At 41.9% G+C, this 26,220-nt stretch overlaps 3 protein-coding genes across 6 annotated transcripts; 2 read left to right on the top strand and 1 right to left on the bottom strand.

The window, feature by feature from the left end:
• Nucleotides 1-121: 121 nt before the first annotated feature.
• On the top strand, nucleotides 122-3,428 carry cunh14orf28 (chromosome unknown C14orf28 homolog). The gene is made up of 5 exons (XM_051389092.1): nucleotides 122-400; nucleotides 678-1,202; nucleotides 1,759-1,848; nucleotides 1,949-2,083; nucleotides 2,410-3,428. Exons 1-5 carry the CDS (start codon nucleotides 315-317, stop codon nucleotides 2,591-2,593), a joined length of 1,020 nt encoding a protein of 339 aa, XP_051245052.1. The 5' UTR covers nucleotides 122-314; the 3' UTR covers nucleotides 2,594-3,428.
• Nucleotides 3,429-3,501: 73 nt separating this feature from the next.
• LOC127356972 (kelch-like protein 28) lies at nucleotides 3,502-11,301 on the bottom strand. Its single transcript, XM_051389078.1, has 6 exons — nucleotides 11,158-11,301; nucleotides 10,007-10,267; nucleotides 9,286-9,923; nucleotides 8,721-9,164; nucleotides 7,270-7,478; nucleotides 3,502-7,178 (listed from the first exon to the last, which is right to left on the bottom strand). Exons 2-6 carry the CDS (start codon nucleotides 10,265-10,267, stop codon nucleotides 7,015-7,017), a joined length of 1,716 nt encoding a protein of 571 aa, XP_051245038.1. The 5' UTR covers nucleotides 11,158-11,301; the 3' UTR covers nucleotides 3,502-7,014.
• A 1,177-nt stretch (nucleotides 11,302-12,478) lies between these two features.
• On the top strand, nucleotides 12,479-26,102 carry LOC127358416 (TOG array regulator of axonemal microtubules protein 1). Of its 4 annotated transcripts, none has more exons than XM_051391530.1 (23): nucleotides 12,479-12,755; nucleotides 13,341-14,516; nucleotides 16,319-16,385; nucleotides 17,792-17,920; nucleotides 18,048-18,311; nucleotides 18,422-18,699; nucleotides 18,939-19,168; nucleotides 19,402-19,502; nucleotides 19,583-19,747; nucleotides 19,865-19,930; nucleotides 20,250-20,413; nucleotides 20,510-20,678; nucleotides 20,939-21,175; nucleotides 21,594-21,717; nucleotides 21,978-22,083; nucleotides 22,286-22,521; nucleotides 22,659-22,817; nucleotides 23,532-23,658; nucleotides 23,753-23,868; nucleotides 24,019-24,202; nucleotides 24,331-24,550; nucleotides 24,661-24,747; nucleotides 24,856-26,102. In XM_051391530.1, exons 2-23 carry the CDS (start codon nucleotides 13,482-13,484, stop codon nucleotides 25,107-25,109), a joined length of 4,518 nt encoding a protein of 1,505 aa, XP_051247490.1. In that variant the 5' UTR covers nucleotides 12,479-12,755; nucleotides 13,341-13,481; the 3' UTR covers nucleotides 25,110-26,102. The 4 variants fall into 4 exon arrangements, with proteins under 4 accessions (XP_051247490.1, XP_051247473.1, XP_051247463.1 ...); XM_051391513.1 differs by having other exon boundaries at nucleotides 20,250-20,419; XM_051391503.1 differs by having other exon boundaries at nucleotides 20,250-20,419; nucleotides 20,507-20,678.
• Nucleotides 26,103-26,220: the final 118 nt, after the last annotated feature.

Here is a 26,220-nt window from a genome sequence, read left to right as displayed (position 1 = left end):
ATGAACCAATAGCATTCCCACATCTGCGATGCCACCCACGAGTGGGCGGGGTAGTGGGCGGGACTTCACGTGACGCAATTACGCCAAGAATCAGCAGAGGGCAGCAGCGTATTTACACAACCGTCAGATCAGCCGTCTGAAATAACACAGCAGTGTTTCTATGGGCCCGACTTCACGATTGATCGAGATTGTTCCGCTGCTTGCTAAAGTGTCATCTTACAGATATTGACCAGAGAGTGCTAGAAAATACTGTAAAAAAAAATAAAAAATCAGGCTTCAAGTCCGATGAAAGACATGAAGAAACACAGAGAAGTATGGAGAGTAAATTCTGTGTTTTGAGCGACACCGAGGACCTCCAAACGCTGATTTCAAACACTCAGAACAATCTCCACTTCGAAAGGTAAGTTCATAGTAGCTGCTAATGATTGAGCTAGCAGGCTTTAAGGCTCTGTCTACTAACTGGAGGATAAGTGGACGTTGTTCGTCATTGCGTGGCTTGTTTTGTTATTGTAAGTAGATGGCTAGTTAGCATCTATTTGCATAGCCTGAGTAAACGTCAGTGTTAAAGCGACAGTCTCTCAGAACTATACATTTCAGAATTCATCAGGGCAGCAGACTGAACTTCACCCACATTCAAGCCACCTCCGTCTCATAAGCGTAACGTTATGTCTCTCCAGGTCTAAGACACTGTTTGAAGAAATCCGTGCCTCCATCAACAACAATGATGAAGAGGACCGCTCCTTCTGGAGGCCCGTGCTCCCCTGGGGCGGCGTCTTCACCATTAAGGCAGGACGCAAGGCTATATCGTGCACCCCTCTGTACGTCAAAATCAAACTTAAAAACACCTGCACCATCGATGGCTTCCTCATGATCCTGTATGTGATCCTGCGGGACAACCAGGGAGTTCCCAGGGAGCTGGCATTCTTCCTGGGCAAACAGTTTGTGGAGCATTTCCTTTACCTGATGGACTCCTGCGACTACACCACAGTGAAGATGCTGTGGATCTGGAACAGGATGTCTAAGCGACAGTACCGCTCTGAGATCCACCAGGCAGCCCTGGAGATTGACCTGTTTGGCAACGAGCACGAGAACTTCACAGAGAACCTGGAGAACCTCATGTCCACAATGCAGGAGAGCCTGTGCACCAACTGGAGTTGCCCGGCCCGCTTCCAGGAGTTCATAAAGACTACAATCAACATCAGGTATACTGCACGCCGGCCGTGAACTATCCTGATGCTACAATATGAACTTGATGCAACTTTTCCCTGTTTCACCCCGTGAACTTTAGCAGAGAGTCTGTCCTTCAGGACTTGTGACAGGGTTGCACCAACAGCTGTCTTTATCAAGTGTTAGAAATATCAAATTTCCTCATCGACGTTGTCCCAGTAGGGGAGCCCTCGTCAGACACTTAGCACTAGATCAGACTAGACTACATCTTGCACTGCCACTAGATCAGAGATGCACCGATCCATGTTTTCACAGATGATTAAAAATTAGTAGCACTGTACGATGCACACCCCTCTTAATGTTGGCCTTACACACATTACAAGATGCTGCATCTTCAAACTAAGAACATGTTGAGTTTTATGTGTAGTGATGTTAATCCACATGTTCAGTGAGTGTACAGTGTACAAGCTTAATTGTCTTAATAAGGTGTTTTCCTCTCACAAAGTAGGTCAGTTCTAGTTAACGGAGTGTTGTTGGGTGGTGTACGCGATTTCCATTTCTTATAATTCCACTCTCACATTTTCCCTCCAGCCCTCCTCATGAGCTGCCTCACAGAGACCCCATTCAGTCGGCCGTGGACGAGTTCTTCTGCCCCAAGCTCCTACTCTGCTCACAACTGGGGTGAGACATAGGCAGGATGTCATCATCGAATGTTCTTCAGTCTTAATCTGCTTCTTTGACAAATTGATTTGTAAATATATATATTTATTTATTTTTACAGGTGTGATGGTCTGAGGGAGTTCTCTCAGAGGGTCTTCTGCCATGGCCCCCCACCCTTTGTCATTCTCAACATGCAGCAGTGGAAGTCAGAGGAACTATCCTATGTTCCTTACCATCTGGCTCTCTGCCAGCACAGGTATGGAGCCTCCACAGTGTGTTTCCATTGGCTCTGTATACAGCACCATGCTTTAGTAGAATTAAACTAATACTTGTTCCAACCTCTGACATCTAGCACTGAATATTTGCAAAAAAGCTGTCATTGAACTACTTTATTCTATTTTATTTTTCAATTTACAAATATTTACACGTGTTTCATTCGCTTTCACTTTCTGATTTAATTGACTTCTGCCTCTCTTTGTCCCAGATCAAATGGAAAATGTGTTTTTATCCACTATTATTTACACTCCATATGTTTCCTGGGCACTATAAAGACAATGGTATTAATATCTCTTTTGTCCACAGGTACTCACTGGAGGGCGCCACACTCTTCAACAAGGAAGAGCATCACTACTCTGCAGCCTTCCAAATAGACGGCTGCTGGATGCACTACGATGGTCTGAGGAGTGACAATCTGATCCTGTTACACAAGCCACCGGAGCTCCTTCTGCTGTCCTCTCTGGTCTACATCCGTGCCTCCGACAAGTGAACTCTTATCTCAAGCAGACACGCAGATGAGCCGGACCAAGCTCAAGAGTCAAAGCATTTCCTAAAGTTATTCTGTCATGACCCCATTGATGGAATTACATTACTGTAATCATGTTTCATTAATCGATTTCCAATCAGCTGTTCCTTCCTCTCAATCGCCTGAACTTGCAGAAAGCTTAATCTGTTAGATGGAAATGACTTCTTCTGGGGCTTGCTTGGAATCCAAGAATATAATGGACTATAATAGTTCTGGGCTGATATGCATAAATGACAATATCAGTGACTAACGCACATCGTATGCATATACAGTTAGCATGCTTGTTAACAGGATTACACTGTGAGGGTGTATTTGTATAGGAGATGACACTGACTGTATACCGCATTCCCATCAAAGTGAGCCATTTTGGCAGTTTAATTTTACATTTATGCATATCAGCCCTTTCCTACAATTAAACTGGTGCTTTTCTATTTACACTGTGGTCTGAGGCTCAGAAACAACTAAACAAGGCCAAGGTTTATGTCAGGTTAATGTCTATTGGAGGCAAAAATTGAATACAATGAGTAAATGTTCAAAGGTTGAGGGCAGTCTGAACTCTTCTGTCTCTACAAGCTTAAATATGACCTGTTTGGCTTCCAGGACACTAAGCCAGCAGCATGTCCATATTAATTAATTAAATTCAAGCATTTAAACACGCTAGCTCAGCACACACTGCAGTCATCAACACAGGGAATATGTATGTATTTACATGTTATTTTTTAAATAGTCATTAGTTTTCAATTGCTGTTTTTCTATGCTGAGACTCTTTAAAATGCAAATACAAATATTTTGAAGTACACTTGTATTGATTTATTCTGTCGTGCTTGTGCATTGCATGGATGGGTGTAACAAAAGCCACATAAAGCACACAGTACCTTTTAAGGCAGGCATTTATTTTAAACTGGGTACAACTGCACCACACAAACTGACTAAAATGTATGTAAAATGTCTTCAATCAAAACATGATAAAATGTGAAAAGCTACTGTTTCTACACCTAAGGTTATCTTGTACTTCCAGTATTAATCCACAGGATATAAAATTCAAGATCATCACCTTACTCCAGACACACAATGGGAAATGTAAAAGAAGCAGAGTGGTCATTTGGCTAACATTGACATCAGTTTCAAAGGATTTCTTCTTTCAGACACAAACATTAGAGTGGCAGTCCATTGCAGACCAGGTGTTAGTCATCCATCTGCTTTCTTTGAACAAGCACTTTGGTGAGAGTGGTGGCAAAAACATGACATTGGTTAGGCCATAATAAAAATGCGTACAAACTCAATTTTAACATCCCTTCTTTTTGCAGATTCACGTTTGCAGATTTTCATCAGCGTCTCTCCAAAATTCATTAAAATAGTAGTTAATATACACATCAGAAATCATGACATTATACACAACAGTGATGGTAGATGAATCATGGCGGCAGCACATAATTACGCCTGCGTGATTTGTGCTGTGGCTGTTTAGTGACGAACAAAATCTAGTACAATAGACAGAATTAGCAAATCAGGTTACACAACATAAACAATACAAATTATAATTATAAATACAAAAAAAGTCATTCACATCTTTCTAAAATAAAATGACAATTTGCAGAAATACGCCTGTGTTGCTTTTTCGTAACTTCCAAAAACAACCCAGAAAAATGGAAAGTACTTCATATAGTGATGTATAACAATCTGCAACAAACTAAATGTCTCACCAGTGACACCCTGACCAAGCAAGGCAAGTGTCATTAAAGTTCTCCTCTGTAGTAACAGTAACCACAATCTTTTTACAAACACACATCAAGTTTAGAGTACAATGGTAGTCAGTGGAAGAGCACATGTCCTGTCTAGGGTTTACAAGACCTTGTGGTCAAAACGGCTGATGTTATTTCTGTTCACTTTTTTTTTCTTTTCTTTTCTTTTAAGAAAAAAGAAAAAGGAGGTGTTTACATCAAATTTGGCCACTACACTGTGAGCAATCCCTCTAAAACTGCCTAAATAAACAAAAGCCTTGTAAAAAAGAACCAGCATGTATGACAAAATGAGAACACAAGATGTCTGGTAGGATGAGTCAAAGTCAATGGTACCATTTGATGTTTCGTTAGAAGTCCACATTACCAGCCAACATTGTGAATCAACTGACATGCGATGTGGGGTTCTGTTACAGCAATATGAGATGCCTTGGCTTTTTTTTTTTTTTTTTTTTAAAAGAGACAAACACAAAACAGAAGTTTTATTGCATTTTCTAAATGCCATTATCCTAAATTAAAACATATGTACAAATTACAATATGTATCAAATAGTTTGGTAAGTGCAATGCAGAGCTTGGTTAAAGTTTCCACTTATGTGCAAACGTCAGTGCACAAAGCAACTCAAACTAGACTTGAACAGTGACTCAACAAGACACACCTAACTTTTTCTTGCCTATTGCCCCCACTATTGCTGTGCATTGCTTGACCTGTTTGTTAGCCTAGCCCAAGGCTGCAGAGAGTGACACCCTCAGCCAGCCTGGAGTCAGACAAACCCAGGGGAACACGCTGGTCTCTATCAGGACATGATACTGGTGAAAGTGGCAACATGGTCTGGGCACAGCCCTTGGTGCTTTATCATCCATTTCCATATGACAGCATGGAAGAGTGTCATGCTAATACATTAGCAATAAGAACGAGGAGAACATGTTTAAAAATTGTGGCACATGAAGGAAGCTGGTACTAGAACTGGAGGTGGGAAAAGATGGGAGAAATAAAAAGGTAACGTTTTGGCACTTCACATGAAGCTGAACGGATTATCTCGAACTTGAGCTTGCAAGCAAGACCTTGGCCACATGAGGATCACATGTTTGGTGGCGAGTTGGCGAGTGCAAAGAGCAGATGTCAAACCCAATCCCAGGCAGAAAAAGTCTTGTTCATAGCTAAAGAGTGACATTGTACAGGCATTGAGACAATAACAAAGCATGCTCGTATCCTGCAACAGGAACACTGAGGGACGGGGAACGCTAACAAGGATATCATTTAAATTAAAACAAGTTTTTTTTTTTTTGTTTTTTTTAAACTGAACTAGTGTTAATTTTCAAACTGAAGTTTGCAGTTGTCCAACCACGGGCTTCCCTTTCAGCAGGACTGTTTTATTGCATGGTTGGGGGGCCATTAAATTTTACACATTTAAATGCACATTAAATCAAATAACATCTAACGCCGTAGTGTAGCAGCGGCTGAACAGAGGTTGACCTAATTATGTGAGGCAACACAGACAAACAGCTGAATCCTGAATCCTAAATATAGCACCAGTTGGTATTGTGTACAGACCAAAGGGTGAAAAGAGGGCCAAGGTCGATTTCAACTATTGTGAAGAGTAGCGAGTTCATGACCTGACCCTAGGAAGATGTAACAGAAGCTAAAACATGGGTTGTTGTTTTTTTTTTGTTTTGTTTTTTTAAATGGCTCCAAGGATGAAGCAGAGACTAGTGGCAAACACTCTCAGGAGAATTCATCATTCACCTCGACGCTGACCCATGGAATAAAACTACACACACATTCGCACAAACACACAAACACACACTCATCCACGCACACACACTAGTGACCCAGTGCAGAAAAACATTTACAGGCAATGCACTAGAGGATATATTCATATCTATATATTTCTTTTAGTCTATTTACACGAGAGAAAAAGGCAGCCCTTTTTGAGAAAATATAAAGATTCCAACTTTTCTCTTTTTTGTGAAGCACTGATTTTGATGCAGAACTCCTGCGTCGCTGAGCCCAGGCATCAGTTCTGCACGCAGACACGTAACAAAACAAACAACCCTATCTGACATGCATGTACCCCTCGAGCATACACACGGACATACACACTACATGGCCAACAACCACATACTCATACAAATACACTGGCAAACTGCTGTGTTCTACAAAACCTGAACACACGGTTCCAGTTACAGCAGAAAAAAAGAAAAGAAAAAAGATTTAAGTGTTAAACACAATTAATGGCATGAAGGAAAACAAACAGCAATGTCTGCTAACAAAAACAAAAGTGACAAGTTTTCTCCCACAATCCTCTGGGAAATGGCTCAGAGACCTCATTGTGGTCCAGCAGCAGTAGAGCAGTTGTCTCCTCGTGCCCGTGACAACAGCCGTCCAATCATCTTCCTCTTTTTCATGAAGCTTTGCAGCTCTTTCCCCCGTCTCTGCAGCCATGCCTGTGGTCCCCCTCTAGCCAGCCAGCTAGCCCAGCACATCCATCCACCCAGCAGGCTCTCTCTCCTCTGGTGTTCACATTGGTGTGCAGCGCTCCTCTGCACCTGGAGGATGAATGTGGGGAAGGAGGAGGAGACAACAAAAAAGAAACGTCTTTGTGTCTGAGTTCTCTTAGTGGGTCCTAGCTGGCTGGGCCATGGGTCAAAGGGCAGTCAGACCAAAATTGCAACGGCAATACATCATGCCACTCGAGTCCAACCAGCTGTCTGAGATGGGGTCATAGCGCTGGACAGTGTTCAGGTAAGATGACCCTGAGTGACCTCCCACTACATAGAGGTAGTTGTCCACAATGGCAGAGCCCACACCTGAAAGACAATGTCACAGTCATGTGCAATCCATTACACGCAAATCTAAACTAGAAATTGGGGCTTCAGCTAAAACAAGCAGGAAACTCACCAGTGCGTGGTTCATTCATTGGCCGACAGGCTGTCCACTGGTTCTGATGTGGATCATACCGCTCAATGCTGGACAGGTGCGACACTCCATTGTGTCCACCCACCACAAATATGAAGCCGAGCATGACGCCTACTCCAAAGTTGATCCTCTTATCTGCCATGGGGGCTACCATTTCCCAGGCATCCTTGCTGGGGTCGTATCGCTCCACACTGTGTGCAGCACAACGAAACACACAATGGTTAAAAAGTCCAAATGTAAATTTATCTAATCTTCCAGCCCTCTGCAATTCCTCAACAGACCCCCAAATGAATGCTATAATGATCTGCTGCTGTAAGTATGTTTCAAGAAACTCTACACATGGATTTTCATACTATATACTTTGGAAAAGTATTGTTAAGTATACAAACCTACATACTTCTTTAAAAGATGCATGTCAGGGGTGAGGAATCTACTTCACATGCAGATTTCATTTACAAATGTAGTTCTTCACTGGACTCATATTTAAAATCATATTTCCAGGCTATAAACAGTTCAGGTGGTCTTATCACCCACTAGACCAAACGAACAGTTCAGTCAAATGAGCCCCCAGATAGTGACTGGAACACTGGCAATCTAGGATGTTTTGCAGTATGCAAGGACATATAAGCCACTGGGGGAAAAAAAAAAAAAAAAAAAAATAGTCCCCAAAGATTCTCTGTCCAAACACATTCTCCTGAGGGGTTTCAGGAGTCAAGGAAACAAGCAACAGAAACACTGCTCTCTAGAGATCCACGGCAACAACAGAGGTCTAACCAGCAGCACACAGCCGGGCACACTCTATGAAACTTCAGCAGCCACTTCTGTTATGACTCCTCTTCACTCATTAACAGGGCCCTGGCCATTTTATCAGCAACACTTGACATCCTTCACTTGATTGCCAGTTCTATTAAATAACTAACAAGACCTTGAGAGAGAAAGCCAGGTTAGGAGGTCTGAGAGAGTTAGAAGCTCAAAGACTATTCTAAAAGAAATTAATAAAAATAGAAAACAAATTTGATAGAGCACCACAACCATATATTACTGATGTCAAAGGTCATCTGTAGGAACAAAGGAAGGTTCATTTCATGTTTTCATCCCATTTTTCACATCATACAGAAACTTCCATAGAAGTTACAGTTGAAGGAGAAGAGGTATAGGGTAGTATACTGAACATGGTAAAGCTATTAATCTTCATGTATCCTACCCATTAAAGCTGGCATGGTCCAAATTGTATAGGGGATGAATGAATGTTTTGCTATTCACAATTTATATGCACAAAGAGGAAGTTTCAGATTGTTTAGTTTTAAGACTTTCATAGAAGTTAATTTGTGAGTTAGGCAAATTAGCACACAAGTTACTCAAAATGCCCGATTCCTACTTTTTAAAAGCACATAACACATCACAATAACATATTATCCATTCGGTGGTAGTACCTGTTCATATGGGCTGGGCCGTAGCCTCCGATAGCGTACACCATACCATCCAGCACAGCAGTGGCAAAGCAGCTGCGGGACTTTGTCATGGGTGCCACAGGCTGCCACTCCTTCAGCTTGGGGACATATTTCTCCACCGACTGGAGGTAATACTGGCCGTCGTAGCCTCCGAGGGCGTAAAGCTCGCCAGCCAGGACCACCACCCCAAGGGTGCTACGGCACTCTGCCATACGCTCCACCGAGGACCAGGTGTTGCTCTCGGGGTCCCAGCTCTCCACTGTGCTCTCATGTCTCCGGTAGCTAATGCCCTGTCTCATATGTGTGGCGATGCCTCCGACCACATACACCTTGTGGTCCAGCACTGCCACTCCAAATTCATATCGGGGTACACTGAGAGGGGCCAGTCCTATCCACGAATCTGTCTGAGGGAAATACATTTCCATGCTGAAAGAGAAAGATATTATCCGATTAGTTAAGTTTGCTTTTAGGGACAAACTACAGATGTTTGGAAAGTTCCCTTTTCCAATGGCGTTTATAATTCTTATCTAGACATTATTATCGTTACCTTTCTAAAGTTGCAAACAGTCCAGCCTTGCCTCCTACTGCAAGCAGCACCTTTGGGGCACACCTGGGCCGCGCCGACAACACAGTCTGATAGGAGAGTCGGTGCTCAGGCATAAAATGATATTTAAGGGCCTCGTTGAGCAGGTGCTTGCATGCGTGGTCATCTCGTATAAGGTGGTTGGCTTCATATAGGCGGGTGAGAAATTTGACGCTGAGGAGCGGAAGGCGAACACAGTGCAGCAGCTGGGCCAGATGCTGCTGTCTCTCAGTTACATCATATTTGATCCACGATTCCAGGGCGTAAAATACAGTCTCCTCCGTGACCACCTTAAGGCAGTCATTGGACACAATTTCATCCAACTCGGCCCTCGTCAGTTCAAAAAACTCCTCCGTCTGACAAACCTCCTCAAAGTTCTCACAGATGAACTTAGTTGCAGCCAGGCACAGGTCATGACAGCCGTATGTCTCTGCAAAGCGGGAGATACCTATACAGTTCCCAGCATCCAGCTGGCTCTCTAAGAAGGAGCAACACTCCTTAAGTACTAGCTTAACCTGGAGTAAGTTAGCAGCTGGTAGCAGAGATTCCACTGTTTCCTGGGAGATAAACACCGTGCCAGTGTAGGCATACTCAACGATGGCCTAGAGGAGAAAGAGTAAAAGCGTCACATAAACAGTAGCTATGGTACAGCAGTTAATAAGGTGTCTGCTGGCCCCAAGCTTACCTGCAAGGCGGTCTCATCGATGCACTGGAATTCAACCTCAGAGGTCTCCTTTTCTGACAGGTTACCCGTGAACATGGCCTTGAAGTAAGGGCTGATGCTCGCCAGCACTACTTTGTGGGCATGGATCTTGGAATCACCCACACGCAGGACAATGTCACATAGTTCGTGATCCTGCCGCAAGAGCTGGAGGCCTTGCAGCAGCTGCTCTGAGTGAGGTCGTTTCAGACTGGCAAACATATAGGACTGGTCCTGCTGGTCCATCTGAGAGCAAGAATATGAATATCAGTGCAGTGTTGACATTTTGCAAAGGCTACTGAGTCAGTGAAATGTTTCTGATTAACTGACATGTGACCAACAACCAATGGAAACACTGGAAATACTGGAAATCATCCAGTTGTCATATTGTCCCTGAGACTACAAGCCTGGAAAGCCAACTAAACATAGGCCTGTGCAACATGACGTAATTACAGCACGCGTTAAGGAAACATGCCTGTGCAGTGTGATGCATTCAGGGGTGTTTTGAAGTTATGCAGTAGTTTTTCCGACCCGCTGTTAGCGTTAAAGAGCATGATCTTAATCCAGTGCTAACGCTGCTTAACGTTAACCTACCGCACTGGCCAGGAAGCTTACACATTTACAGTTTAACCTCAAGACAACTGCCGATATGCTGCTGTGCATTTACGTTTTATGGCAGTCAGCCACACTAACGCTGACTGATAGTTTGTTGACTGGGGCCTTGGTTTAATTTGTGAACGGAGGACATGGCCAAATCAAAATCAGTAGCTACCTCTTAGCTTTACATCAGCAGACAGCTAGTGCGCTAGCTAACACACTGTAAAAAAAACCAAAAAAAACAGCTTGGATTTGCAAAGAGACACGTTTCTCCACGGATATTCACATTTATATGAACATCGACATTCATGTCACTGTTGTATCGTCAACAATGTTCGGCTCCAGCAAATACTCAGTGCCTATATCTCTGTTCCATTGCACTGCAGTCAGCGAAGGTTAGCTGCTAAAAATAAACACGGTTACTGTGGCTAGCTGCATCATTGATTGATATACAGTAACATGGCTGACAGATACAAAGCGTGACGTTATAGCCTGCTGTCAGATAACATTAGTATGTCGTCAAATGAAGGCAAACAAACCTGTAACCTATAGTCCGTCTGGTGTGCCGCTGTAATGACCGATTTTGCAGTGGCGGAGTTCAGCAGCGGCGACGAGAGGGAACCCCGGGCGGCTATCAGGAAAACAACCTACTGCCAACCTAGCCACAAAGCTACAGATGAGCTCTTATACTAACGAGCTATGAGAGCAGCAAACCCACTTCCGCTGGTTTCAAAATAAAACGACATTCACAGCCATGTAAAAGGAAGAGCGACGTCAATGTTAGTGAACTTTACTAATATGTTTAGAGGAAATAAAAACATTATTCTACAGACCTTTTTAAATAATAATACAACCCGCAGTATTAGTGGGTGTATCGTATGACCCCAAATATTCTTAAAATAGTAACGTTATATATATATATATATATATATATATATATATATATATATCTTTTAACAACTTCAGTAAAAAAAAAACTAGATATTATCAGCAAAATAAACTTAAAAGGAAAAGTTAGGACTTGTTTTTATGTGTCTTAATATAATACTAACATATCCATGTGTGGATTGTTATTGTGTGTTAGTGTAAGAGAGTTACTGACCAATTATATCAGTGTTATTGTATTAAATTATTATTGAGGCTGTTGGGTATTTTAGTCCATGACAAGCTCATCATGGGGTTTTATTTAAAAACTTAATTTGCAAATGTACAAATAATTATAGCTGTCAAAAATGTACAGACATCTGAAATATTATCAGTGGAATATTGTGTATAAAGTTGCATGTATTTAAATTAAATAAAACACATTAAGTACTGTGCTTAAGTACAGTACTTGAATATATATAATATGTTACTTATCTTTAGTATGAATAACTATATTATAGTAAATGTATGAGCCTCATTTCTGTCCCATGAAACGAGTGCAAATCATAATTTTGTAAATCATCATTCTGCCAGTTGTTTTTTGTTTTTCTGTTTGTAAAACTGTGGATATGTGGATGCCTAATAGAATATGCTATATATAAAAATATATTTGAAAAGAATATACTTTTTATGACATATCTACAAACAACAAAAACATTTTTAAGTACAAACATTTTAAGTAATGTTTATTGTGAGCAGTTCTGAACCAGATAATAAAAGTGCACGAATGCAACACTACGATATGCAAGTTGCACGTTGTTTAGGTCCTTTTGTATTCATTTACTTTCTATTATTTTGTATTATTATTATTGAATCGTCTCTGTTAGCTTCACTTTCCATCACAGTGTGCGCTGCAGCTCTGTAGCGATGATACCGCCTCAAGAGCCTCGAACTCGCGTCACCATGGAAGCGCTCAGTTTGCGACATGTATTCGCCATTTTGCTGCCTCGCTCGGTGTGTGTGTGAGTGTAAGAGAGAGAGAGAGAGAGAGAGAGAGAGAGAGAGAGAGAGAGAGAGGGGGAGAGGGCTCCTCTCTATGAGAATACCTCTGTAGCTTCCAAACATTCAACACTCCAGATACCAACTAAAACAACCAGGGAAAATGTCTGCACTTAGAGAGCTGTAGCTGCCGCAGCGTGACATGGACATTTGGACGACGTAACATTAGATAGTCTCGTCGAGCGTCACCGAAGAGGACCAGGGGAAATGCAAGGTCTATTTTCTTGCTGTTTTTCTAACTTTGCTAGCCCAGTCAGCCAGCACTTTACCACCAACACAATTAGCGGAGTAGCGAGTTAGCCTAGCACCGTTTGAGCAGTTAGCTCTGTAACGTTATAACGTTAGTTAACGTTAGCTAGTTACGTTAACTCATGTAGGCTGCTTAACGGTAACGTAGTCAGGGATTGATTGTAAGCCCATTGAAGGCATTACTTAGTATCGTATAACTGGCTACGGGTCCAGTTGACACAGGTCATAGTAACTAATGTTACAATAGCAGAGAAAATAGCCTGTCGTACAGTGCAGTTAAGGTTTATTGCTGATAACTACCGTGTCTGACAGCCACAAGTGGTTGTGTCCATTCGCTCTTATCTAACTGTTAGTTCATGGTGGTGATGTTGAAGAGCAATAGGACTCTCCCTCAGTTATAATATGTACAGTTACGGATCTGTGTTGTAACATATTTATATACATTATCACCAGGCTGCCCCCCCCCCCGCGTTCATTTCACTATAAACAAATGGGAATTTATTCTGTTCTGTGTCTGCTCATGTTCATTTTCTCTCTTTCGCATTCACAGCTTGACGAACAGGAGAGTGGTTTTCCATCACCAACCACTCAGGATGAAAGCACGAAGTAAAGAGGAGGAATATTATTGTCCTCACAGGATTGTGATTGCCTCTTTGGATTCTCAAATTTGACCACATCCATAAAAACATCAATGATGATACCTGGATTGATCTCCCAGGAGTTACATGCGCAGCTTCTGGACCTGAAGAATTACCAAAATCGCCAAAATGGGGTGGAAGAGCTCAAACACATCCTCTCAGAAGTGGATATGAAATCAGTCCCGTCGGGCAGTATTGAGGAGTTCATCAATTTTCTCCCACAACTGCTCGATGACAGTAATTTTAAAGTATTGTATGGCACCTTACAAGTTTTAAACTTACTCATTCAGAAGCTAGATACAGGTGTAGACAAATATTTCAAACAGATAGTCCTAGTGGCTCTGAAGGCCCTAGGGGACACTCGCACCGTCACCAGAAATGAATACATGGATGTGTTTCAACAGCTGATGAAAACTGTTGCACCGCAACACATATTGGACCTTGTCATTGGGAACCTGAAACACAAGAATTCAAGGGTTCGAGAAGATGTCCTTAACATCATTATGGCAGCTATGCTCACTCATCCTAGGAAAGATTTCAACATCCCCAAGCTTTGTTTTGAGGTTGCACCATACCTGGCAGACAGCAAAAGGAAGGTCCGCCTTGCCACGCTTGAGCTGTTTGCTGTTTTTGACTATTGCCTTGACACAGGGAAAAAGCAGCCTTTAATGAAAGCTGTGGACATGGTTGAACTCAATGAGGATGCAGAGGGTCTTATGGCAGCTGTACAGGCAAGACGGGCAAGGCACATCCTGCCGAAACTCTCCTCAGAGGGGATAGTGGAGTATGGCTTGGTGCTGCCCAAACCAGGACAGCGGTGCTCCCAGCAGAATGGTTCTGGAGCTGATCTGGACTGGGTGATGAACGGAGGGCGGATAAGCAGTGCCAGGAGCCACAGAACTGAACCAGATTGCGACCGATTGCACGGGTATGGCAGCTTAGGCTCCCTCACTGATGACCTTCCACTTCAAAGGAGGATTGTCAGCGCGGGTAAAGGGAAGAACAAACTACCCTGGGAGATGTCGAGCTTCTCATCCACTGAGAATGACCAGCAGTGCAGTGCCCCCAATGGAAAGTGCTCTGAACAGGTGAGGTCCATCACCCCTGTCGACATTCTCACTTATCTCATGTGATAATGAAGCCATCTGGGAATTCCTGGATTTAGCACATGTTTACTAACTCCTATGATTCTGTGCCAAATAAGACTTTTAGAGGAATATTCTGGTGTATTGTAGGTTAGTTTACCCTGATAACAGATGGAAACGTTGTCCTCGTTGTCATTGTCATTGATTAACATTAATGAAGCAGCTATTGACTCTTTTTTTTTTTCTCTAAAAATACTCCAGAGCAATTAGGGCTTAATCAGTCATTTGTTGGCTGCCTGTACAGAGGTTTCAGGAGCACCAGAGTGTTCTTCATATTGACTTTGAATCAGTGGCTCGGTGGTTATGTTGATTTGCTCCCAATCAGTCAGCAAATGCAGTTGTTGCAACAAGAGTAAAAGGAGATTATTTTTGGTGCTTGCTTTTTTCTGCCTCCCTTTAGTCTTGCTTAATTTACAGAGGAATGATAAAGCTAAATCTCCGTGAGAATAATTTATCTTCAACAATCTGGGGTGTTGATAATTTTGGAAAGCTGAGTCACACCCAAAGGCACCAGTCTATAAGACTAAAGAAATCCCTTTCCTCTGAGAGAGTTTGTTGGGGGGGGGGGCTAAATATAGTTATATCTCTCAGGATGCAGTATGCATAGAGTCCAGCAGAGAGGGGCCGTTATATCTTACACATCAGAGTTCTGTGTCCTCTTTAATTAACCCCTGTCATCAGTGAATTCTTAGGCACCTTCCTTAGGAGCATATTGTCTAGACAGCTCCTTTTTTTCCCCGACACCATTGTAAATGAGGATACCACCTCAATGGTCTTTGGAGGTAAAATAAAGGTTTACACTATTAGATATGAATCCATCTGTTGGCCGGGTGCCTATAGGCTGAATTGTATTGTTGAATATGTGGCTTAAGTAAAAAGCTTAAGTGGAAGAAATATAGTAGGTGACTCACTTCCCTGCACAGTGACACTACTGCTGCAAAGAGGAGCGTCCATTGTCCTGAGAATAAGCCTTCTAACAATCAGGGTCAACCTACCACTTTGCTGGTTTAAAGGAGGTAGTGTGCAATAGAGACCATGTCACATTTAATTAGCTAACAAGCTTCTATTAGTTCTATTCTCATAATGTCCATTGGTTGAGACTGGTGGCGTTGTTTCATGGGGTATTTATGACCATATTTTGTTCTAGAAACTATTATCCAGCTTGGAGGCTCCATTTGAAAAAAACTTGTGTTTACAGCAGCGTCTGTTTCCCAGCAACCCAATTACCACACAACAGATTTACTGAAGGGGGCGTGAAACATAATTGGTAATATCACAGGGATATGCTTGTAAAACATGGCTCATTTACAGCTCTAGTGTTGATTGCAGTCACACCAAGTGCTCCTCGATGAGTGTTGATCAGACTACAGGCAGTGGGACTAACCCTAGCCACTGTCTCTCGCTCTCAAAGGCTGAGATAAATACACTGATGTAGAAAATTCTCTCTCTACTTGATGTATTTGTCATAGACCAAGATTTCACAGGTTGTAGTTTGGCCTTAAAGTTTCATGAGAACAGTAGACGTTGTGTACATTCAGGTAAGTCTGTTTACAGTAGCAGTAGATCCACCAAAATGCCAGTGTCCCTTGTCTGAGCTGGCTGGTATCTGCTACATCCCTTTGTTCAGGCTGGTGGATGGAATTACACTTAGACTCCCGTTTGTTTAAGGATTGCTTTACTTTAGTTATTTGAACTTCATTCTCTATTGTTGCTATTAAAGGAAATCATTTTCTGCCTTCTAATAGGGGGGCAGTGAGGACTTCCCTCCCCTGTCCAGGAAGCTGAGTCCAGAGACCTACATACCCAGTTTCAGTAAGTGACAACAATTCCTTCTCTCAACATTACAGTCACATTTACATTCACAGTTGACTGGTTGTAATGGTCAATTTCAGCTGAACTCAAATTAGAGCTGCTTTAAATTGGATTATCGTGCTGAGTCAGAGGAGTCACCATGCCACATGTCACCAAAAGCCCTGAGATAAGCACGGTTGCAAGGCAGATAAGTGTCATACCAGTCTCACAATGGCCAGATTTCGTGCATTGATGAGAGGAAAAGCACTGTTGTCCACTTAATTATTCTTGCCAAAATATTAGGTTGTTTTTCACCTCAGTAGATTTTAAGTTGGATTTTATCACTTGACCGTCTGGCTGTTTAATTTTTTAGCAGGGATTAAACTCAGTTCCAGTGCTGCTATCATTCTATGTAATCTGGACACATGTTTGTGGTAATCCTTAAATGAAGATTATAATTGAAGGAGGTGTGCTTAGAATATTTGAATGCAGTCTCTTTTCACCATACCCTATAAAAATCAGTGCTTTTTCTAAATGTGTCCTCTCTTGTGTAACATTATTGTTCAAATGTCCAATTTTTATTGCTGCAGCTGTGTGTGACCCCCTCCATGTAGCCCCAAACACTCTCTTCTTACAGGCAAGACTGGACTTTAAACGTTTTGAATTTATGGCTGCAAAGTTTGCCAGCAGTATTTACCAGCCCAGTTAAGTGAACAATTTAATCATCAGTCTAATCTCTCCAATACCCTCAATCTTCAGTCAAGATCTGTTTTTTTTTTATTATATCTGAACTTAATGACTGTTTCAAGAAGAAACATGTCAGCCAAAAGGTAAGGAGTATTTGTTAACTCTGTTGGACTTGAACATTTGTTCAGTGTGACAGTCAGGCACAGACGTTAAAGTATGTATTACATTTTAGAAAAGAAAAAAGAAAAAAAGTTTTGGAAGACCCTGGAAAGACTAGAGTGAATACCAGAATTTTTTTTTAACAATGTTAAATTCTCTTCTGCTTTACTTGCTACACCAATTACTGTCCCAACAATAACAGGTAGGAAGTAAAATTACACTGATGCAAGGGGATACAAATAAGTAACTAAAATGTAACACTTAAAAAGCAATATAAGTTATAGAGCTGTAAGTGAAAATGAAATAATAAAAATAATAAAACCTCGCTCTGCAGCAGTCCAAAGTAATGTAGTGGAATTATTCCAAACTATATATAATTTACCATAATATAGAAGAACATATCTGATAGAAATTATTAGTAAGTAAGTAAACCAAGCATAGCTTCAAAAGTTATTATCATTTTATCCTACACTTTTTAAATAATCTGTGTACAGAAGGATTGTTAATACCGTGAGCATTTTGAGAATGGTGCAATCCTGTAAGATTTATAGTGTGAATAACAAAATATATTTTCCATCTAGGTTCTGCAGAGTCTCAGAAGCCACAATCCTCCAGAAGCAGAGCATCCCCTGCACGCCTCAGAAGAAGTGGAAGCCTCAACTTAGACCCTGACATCTTTAAAACCACAAACTTCTCTGACCCAGATGTTGGTAAGGAGTCGTGAGCTCAAAATGATTTGATTATTTTTCACTAATGTCCATCTTTTCAAAGGTCCCTTTTTAAAGTTTTTACATAAAGTTCTTCATGGTTCCTGACATGTCAATACTCTTCTTACAGTGGCACCCAAGGGACGCATGCTCTCAAGGAACCCCAGTGTTGAGCGCACGTTTTCCCTCCCTTCGAACCCCACCACCTCTGGCTCCTTCCTATTACCCTCCTACCCACTGGCTACACTCCCAGGAGGCATGCTTACTCCAACACTGTCCCGCCGTCATGCAGATTCCTCTCTCTCTATGTCCAACACCTGGCCCAACAAGAGAGAGAACAGCCCTCACCAGCGAGACACCAGTCCCTGGAGAGACACAACAGGCTCAGCAAAAGGTAATCTAGTAAAAAAATAGTTGAAACACATCTGCTGTGAGCCAAAAGTAAAGATTTTGTGACCTCTACGTATTGTCTGTTTACTATTCTCCCTGTTCTACCCCCTTCAGGAGACTGTCTCTCTAGCAGATGCTCTCCCCGGCCTCTTCGGGCCTCCCTCGTGAGTTCTTCTTCCACTTCATCGTTCCGCCGGGCTCTGAGCAGCACCAGGGCAACCCTGTCTATCTCTCCAGTTGTCCCTACAGCAGAGCAGGTCCAGTCCCATAATGACCAGAGGTCCAATGCTCCAGGCAGCTATCAGCAGCTAGAAAGGGACCTTCATCTGGACCCTGATAGCATCAGTGCAGTGCAAGATCCTCAAGAGGATGATCCTCTGGACATGCAGGAGGTCAGCAAACTCTCTTTTATCCCTAGAAAGAATCAGCTTTAAAATATGGGACACTGCAAGTTCCAACGTGCAGGTGCAGCATCTGAGAGTATTTAAAGAAACATTCCAGTATTTAGGGTACAATAGATTCTGTAAAGAATCTAAAGGTATTCGGGCACAATCTGCTAGTCCAGAAGTTTGGCTCCATTAATAATTTTTCTCTCAATGCTCATATGTGCCCATTTGTGTGTTGCTCACAGATGATGAACTCCCTGCGTTCATTGCGCAACAGCGCTGCCAAGAAGAGGGCCAAAGTGAGCCTTAGCAGTTCAGATCCAGATCCAGACAGCCCTGACTCAGCTATGAGGCTAGACATGGGTCTGGAATCACCATCACACATCTCTCCGATGCTTACCACCTCAGCGAGCGAGAGTGGTCTTTCTAGTTTGAGCTCAGTCGCCAACTCCAGCTTCAATGGCATTAAAACCAGGTAAAGGATCCACATTTTGCTGTTTTTTTCATATATTGCTTTTAAGGTCCACCACTGCACACGGTGTCTGTCTTTGATTCATACTTTCAATGCAATAACTTAAAGGAGCAATGTGTAATTCCAAGCCACATGCTCCCAAAAAACCTAACCTAATCTGGTGTTGTTTGACAGTTTGTTGAACAGTGCTGAGCATTTTTACGGCATAATTTCTCACTTGTGACATCTGTCAACAGCCCCGGAAACTCTGCCCCTTCAGGAATGAAACCTCGCATTGCAAGAGTGCCTTCTGCAAAACTGAGGTCTTCTGTATCCATGGACTTCAGCAGCCTTCAAGGTATAGAAAGAAATAGTTTTCCACACTCTATTTATTGTTTAGTTTATTTTATTTACACCTTTGTTTAATGTCTCTTCAAGGATTGTCTCAGAGAAACGAGCTGTCACCTGAGGTGGGTGTTGTTGGGCAGAGAGTCACTTACTCCAACGGAACAATCAAAACTGAGGAAGAGACCACAGGACCGTCCCCTCCGTTGGTCAAACCCGCAGTCCGTGAATCAGTCAGAGCTCTGAAGCCTGCTAAGGGTCAGTCAGTGATAATGTCAGACAGATCAGAGCTTTGTCTTGAATTTGTAAAAATATTTTGTGTTCTTAAATGATTAAATGATTAAAACCATCAATATTCTCTTATTTTATTCTTAGGATCTCAGAGCCACAGCAGCAGGAACTCCCCAGCTGCAGATATGCCTGAAGGAGTCATTGGAAGAGGTCAGTCTCTGCAGATCTTAATTTCGTTGTCCAACATTCTGTTCAGTTGCCAAGGTGGTCTAGCTCAGTGCTGTTTTACAACAGATTTAAAGGCAAGTGTCATGCTTCCCAAACCCCTGTCTGAGTTACATAGAAGCATTGCCAAAGTTTGCAGTGGGCAATGCTTTCCCATTATCCTATCACCACTTACTTTAACACAAGTTTACACAAGTTCAAATAGATCTCATTACTGATTATTTTAACAGTTGAGAAGGTTTGGTGTCAACCTCTCTGATAATACATGTAAGTTCTCTGCAAACATCCCCCTCGTGCTTCTTAGGCATGTTTGGCACTGCAGTGTCCTCCAGCCGTCCAGGAGTCGCTTTGTCACTTGAGCAGGGTGATTCTGTGGCCAAACCCCCCACTGATCCTTCAGCTGGCATCTATAGCCGCGCTCTGTCTGGCAGTCACAGAGACACTGATGACAGCCCACGTCCAGATGAGGTAAAGGTTAGTCACACTTTGTCCAGTGGTAAATCATAAAAAGTTTACAGTTTCCATTGTCTCACCTGCTGTTTTCTACCAATGCATGTGCAGCAGAGGGTGAAGAATGCAAGGTTTAGCAGGGATAAGATGCGGCTGCAGTGTCTGGATCAGCAAGACGGGCAGTTCAGTCAAGCGGATCACACGCGAGACAAGATTCGCCACCGAGTCAGACAGATGCTGTCTGACTCACCCACAGAGGATAATAGAGTATTAATCATCAAAGGTAAGAAAAGGATTTGTTTATAGCTAATTTTGTAATTTTTACTATTGGTTGTAAACAAGCTTTTCCAATGACTTCCGTAGCTTATCATGTCCTTACTACCCTTTGGCTTCAACGCATATGTTTAATATATTTTTTATTTTTTAATTAGTCTGAGAATAAGGAGCATATGCTGTGATGTATTTTATTTTATCCTCATGCTCTTTGAGGAAATGAAATCATCCATATATGCAGGTCATAATGTTGATTTCCTCTGAATGTAGATCTGCATCTGAACGGCAGCACACTGACCTCTACCAAAGCAGACCTTCTCTCTGATGAGTCCCCTATCAGCCCCACCAGTCCTGTCAGCCCACCAGGACCCCAAAGCCCCACCAAGTGCTTTACTCCACCCCACCAGCCAAGCCCCCCCACAGTACCCCCCAACCCCAAAATCACGTCCCGTCTTAGGAGGGCCCCTAGCCTCAGCCGAACCCGACCATCGCTGTCCCACAGCTCAGGTTAGTAGATGTAAAAGACCTCATCCAAAGGCTGCAACAGTGCCAAGCTCAATAATCTAACAACCAAAAAATGTTGCTGTGTATATTTATTATGTTGCTATGTATGATCTCTCAGTTAGTCACACACTGGCTTGCAATTTAACAGTAGTTCACTGCATTATAAATGGATGAACCAGTGCTTTTAACAGGTCTTTGTTTATAGAAAATGTTGGAACGTTAATTAGACTGTCAGAGCCATCAGAGCATGGGTGAATAAGATGTTTGCTTTGGATAATGTGCCACAATGCTTTGTTTTGACAACCTACTGTTAATGCACCGCCGCCCACACACACAGCGCTTGTTTTCAGACTGATAGAAATGTAACATGAGACCGAATCTGTGTGTCTGTCTGCTGTGTGCTGTGTGACGGGGCATTTAGATGAGCTGTCCCCTGGTACTGTGGGCCACAAGAAAAATCCCTCAGAGCCTCCAGAGCTATGTCCATTTTCCAAGCCTGACCTGGCGCTGACACAGAGCTTTAACCTGCTGAGCTCCGAAGACTGGTGAGAAACATTTGCATGTTCCAGTATCTCATGATGAGTCCAGAGCTCTTACTACTATGAAATATAGGATTTGCAGGGATTGATTAGCTAAAGAATTACATTAACAAAAAAATATTATACTGCAGTCATTCCAGTTATTTTGATATTTGTGGGATAACACAATCCTTTGCTATACATTTTATATACCTTTTGTAAAGAAACAGCCACTATCAAAGTCTACAAGAAATGGCTTTCAACCGTTTTTTTTAAATGTCTTTCAGGGAGAAGAAGATTGAGGGTCTGACGTTCTTGCGCAGTCTGGCTCACTACCACTCAGACACACTCCAGTGCAGGCTTCATGATGTCTGCCTATCTCTCATTCAAGAGGTAGAATAGCTTGCTGTATAACACTCCTACATCATTTTGATTGTATCCATTTTGCCGGTTTACTCCATCGGAACTTGAATTGCTTCACTCCAGATTAATTTACTGATATCTGACTTATATATCTGCCTCTTTTTCCTGTTGGAAATGGTTTTTGGAATGATCCTATTTCCCATGAGGTATTGATAGTGTCCATTGTATTCAGGTGAAAAACCTCCGGTCAGGTGTGTCCAGGGTTGCGGTGTGTGCATTAGGCGATCTGTACACCCACTTGCAAAAGGCAATGGACCAGGAGCTGGAGGGCACAGCTAAAGCTTTACTGCAGAAGGCCGGGGAGAGCAACGCCTTCATTAGGCAAGATGTGGATGCAGCACTGGACTGCATGGTGCAGCACTGCACACCCACTCGTGGCATCAGTGCTTTACTCTCTGGAGGACTCAGGTCAGTCTACTTACACACACAGTAAAGAGCTGTTTCACCACACTTACAGTTTGAAATTTTTGTGGGTACATTTGCAATATTTTTAACACTAAATCATTTTTAATCTTTGATTGCTGAATTGGTTTCTCTACCAATAGTCACCTCAACGCAGTGGTGAGAAAATGTACTGCCCAGCATCTGGCTAATCTGGTAGAGAAGGTTGGCGCTGTCCGTCTTCTGTCCGGAGGTAAAGATCTCACAGACAGAATCGTACCTGCCATCACCAGACTTGCACAAGACTCCTCCCAGGAAGCCAGGTATGTAGATTGCTTTTGTTTTGTGTTTTCATATAGTTGTTTTACAACTTAGGGCCTTTGGACCTTATGGCACACAGATTTGAGTTTACCTTTTGTATTTACACACACTAATTAATCATTAAGTGTTTGTATAGTATAGTTGGGTCTACCAGCTGATTCACTGTTAATCCTTATCATGGTTTAGGGAAAATTGTAAGCCATTAAATAGCAAATAAAACACAACTGATATTGGGAAAATACAAAATATGAGATTTTCCAAAAGATACTTTCAAGAATTTTCAGAAAGGTTTGATCAACCATAATAGAAAATAGAAATAGAAAAAAGACGAGTGATGCTTGATATTGATTGGCACATGCCATAAGATGGGACCAGAAAGATACACAGTGTAAAGCAATGCAAACTTAATAACATTCACTTTTTGTTGACCTCATCGGAGAGGATTTTATTCAACTTGTGCTCATTTTTGATGCCATAGTTGTTGTTGTCTACTGGATTTAAGTGTTTGTAACATTCAGTTGCCCCATGTATGTAAACAGGAATAGAGAAAAAAAGATTTTCAGTGTAATGCAGTATATTGCAACATGTAATGTACACCTGCATTCTGGTTTTTGCATGATTAACTATTACTAAAATAGATAAACCTTAAAACAAGCAACAAAAGTAACATTTCTCCTTTAACAGCTGATTTACTATTATACTGGTTCAACCCACAGGTACTTTGGGCGTCGAATGCTGCTTTCCCTGTCTTCCCACCCTGACTTTGACAAGATCCTTGAGAAATATATCCCCACCAAAGACTTGCCGACTGTCAGAGACACCGTCTTCACTCTCAAGACAAAGGTACAGTGTTTTTTTTAAACGTGTTTATAACATTGTTGTTTTTGCTAAAGGTCACACAGTCATCTTACCTGGAGATTGTTGTGTTTTTTTTTAGGGTCTTGGTGAGATGCCCCAAGACACACAGTCAGCTAGGGGTAGACGCTCCCTCCCAGGCAGTGGTACAGTCAGGGCCTCATCTCTCACCAGAGAGCCACTCAACCAGACCAACAGGTGGGTGTAAATATCAACCAGTACACCAGTGCTAACACTAAATTCAGCCTTTTGAGTAGGGGTGGAGCTTACATAAATTGCATAATACATATGGAAAGTAGGTCATTCATACAGGTTTATAAACCATTTGATATGTTGCATCATCTACAGGGAGTCTAACAGTCATTACAGCTGTAGATCTCAGACACAGAGTATTGCAGACAAGACCGAATACATCAAGCAGATCTCAGGTCTGCTGGGTTCAAAGGACTTCAGAGAGAGGATCAAGGGAATCGACCAGCTAGCTGCTGACTGTCAGCACACCCCCAACATGGTCATCAATAGTATATTCCCGGTTAGTACTTGCATCTTCTGTGTGTGCTTTGTCATGGTTCACAGTTACCATCATACAATTCTGTTTCCTCGTGAAAACATCACCAAACTGTCTTGTGTTTCACCTTCTGTTCTTCTCCCTTCTTTCAGGTGTTTGATGCCTTCAAAGCCAGGCTGCAGGAGTCCAACAGCAAGGTCAACCTATATGCCCTTGAGTCTCTACAGAAAATCATCCACTTATTGAAGGACAACCTGTCCCAGGTGGTGAACATCCTGGTTCCAGCAATTGTGGACAATCACCTCAACTCCAAGAACAATGCCATCTACTCTGCTGCTATTGGAGCTATTAATGCACTTATCTTAAATCTTGGTACACATTTCAAGCATTTAAATACTTGTGCTAGAGGTGAAATTAGAGGCTCAGTCTAATTGGAGAATTGTCTTTATTTGACTTTGTGATTTTCTTTGCTTCCATGACAGATAACATACTACTTCTTCAACCTTTTTGCACCAAGGCTCAGTTTTTAAATGGCAAAGCAAAGGTGGATCTTATCGAAAAGGTTGCAGGTATGTTTGCTGTAATAATTCTGAACATTGTAATAGGTTTTTAGCTTCAGCAGCTCTCAAATTGGTTTGTATGTCCGACCACCTAATTTTTTCTCACTTTCTATTCAGATCTTGTTACAGAGCTCTACCCTCGCAAGCCCCAGATGGTGGAGCAGAAAGTGCTGCCCTTGCTGTGGCACCTCCTGGGCACCTCTACCCACAGTGGCACCATTCATGGCCGGGGCGGCAGCGTGAGGGGTGCTACCGCCAACTTGTGCCAAGCCCTTTACGCCCAGATGGGGCCCAGCCTGATTGACTGTGCTGCCTCCCAGCCTGCCAATGTCCATAAAGGTTTAAATGAGGTCCTGAGGACCTTATCCTAAAGGTAAAACAGAATTCAAACACAACCACATGTTGGAAGAGAAGAACATTAATACTGACCTTACTTGAAGACAGAGATGTTCTACATTTCTTATAGTGCCTGCACTTTTATATCAATAAAGAGAAAGTCCTTAAAAAATAGGAGCTCTTATTCTTATCTCAGTGAGATTCCTCTGGTACAGAAGCATGGACAATTGTAAAATACTGACATCAGGTCTTACACATACTCAACCTGCTCTCTTTGCACTTTGAAAAAGTAGCTCATTATCATGATAGACTTAATGAGTTTTACATGATACCATCCCATGATTGTCATTGCTTTTTTCATATTCTAAACATGTACTGTAGACAAATCAGAAACACTATAGCAGAATGTAAAATTGAAATGCACATAAAACAGGGAAGAAGACAGGGACCTGAAAGGTGTATATTTTTGCTGTTTCATCAAATGTGTTGTGATATTTTCAAAATGTTTTATGTAGTTGTTTTGAAAATTTGTGAATTGAGATTAACAAGAATAGTACAAAATACTTTTGTACAGCTCAAATGTGTATTTGCACAGTATTAGCTTAATCTGTAATCGTATGCTGTATGATGGTACAGTTTATAATTTATCTATTGTGTAATTATTGTTAATGATGTGCTGAGTTGGTACAGTCTGTCTTTCTTTTGTTTTTTGCATGACCAAAATTTACTGGCAGGATCAAAATTATGTATATTTTTGTAAAGGAGATATATATGTACACTGATGCCTAGATCAAGGTTGGGTTCGAACCAGTTCTCCTGGATGGGGACAGTGTGAAAGGAAAAGGAGTACAGCTTTACTCCAGTGGTTGCCTGAGAAATAATGAAGGCCCAGATCTGATTCTGTCTCAGTATAGTGCCAGTCTTCAAGTAGCCTTTTAACTCATCTATTGTTAAATTATATCGAACTTGTTTGTGAACAAGAGCAAAGACAGATTGATATATTAATAAAGTGTTTTATTTCTGTAAAACTTACTTCCAGGTGCCTCATTTAAATTTTAATGGGTTTGGTAGTGGGGTAAAGGGAACTGACCACAGCTATTAATGTTATTGAATTATTTAATGTTATATATTACTGCTTTTTAAAAT

This window comes from Dicentrarchus labrax, unplaced genomic scaffold (genome assembly GCF_905237075.1).
Source record: "Dicentrarchus labrax unplaced genomic scaffold, dlabrax2021, whole genome shotgun sequence".
NCBI classification, from domain to species: Eukaryota; Metazoa; Chordata; class Actinopteri; family Moronidae; genus Dicentrarchus; species Dicentrarchus labrax.
This window is presented reverse-complemented; position numbering and strand designations above follow the sequence as displayed.

Bases quoted from the DNA above. Each gene is read 5' to 3' on its own strand.
- cunh14orf28 (XM_051389092.1), top strand. From the start codon at position 315: ATGGAGAGTAAATTCTGTGTTTTGAGCGACACCGAGGACCTCCAAACG. The intron at 401-677 runs GTAAGTTCATAG...ATGTCTCTCCAG, and splicing joins AACAATCTCCACTTCGAAAG to GTCTAAGACACTGTTTGAAG. The intron at 2,084-2,409 runs GTATGGAGCCTC...TTTTGTCCACAG, and splicing joins CTGGCTCTCTGCCAGCACAG to GTACTCACTGGAGGGCGCCA.
- LOC127356972 (XM_051389078.1), bottom strand. From the start codon at position 10,267: ATGGACCAGCAGGACCAGTCCTATATGTTTGCCAGTCTGAAACGACCT. The intron at 9,165-9,285 runs GTAACGATAATA...TTTCTCTTTCAG, and splicing joins CTGTTTGCAACTTTAGAAAG to CATGGAAATGTATTTCCCTC. The intron at 7,479-8,720 runs GTACTACCACCG...TGCTGCACACAG, and splicing joins GGCCCAGCCCATATGAACAG to TGTGGAGCGATACGACCCCA.
- LOC127358416 (XM_051391503.1), top strand. From the start codon at position 13,482: ATGATGATACCTGGATTGATCTCCCAGGAGTTACATGCGCAGCTTCTG. The intron at 24,203-24,330 runs GTTAGTACTTGC...CCCTTCTTTCAG, and splicing joins TCATCAATAGTATATTCCCG to GTGTTTGATGCCTTCAAAGC. The intron at 24,748-24,855 runs GTATGTTTGCTG...CTTTCTATTCAG, and splicing joins TCTTATCGAAAAGGTTGCAG to ATCTTGTTACAGAGCTCTAC.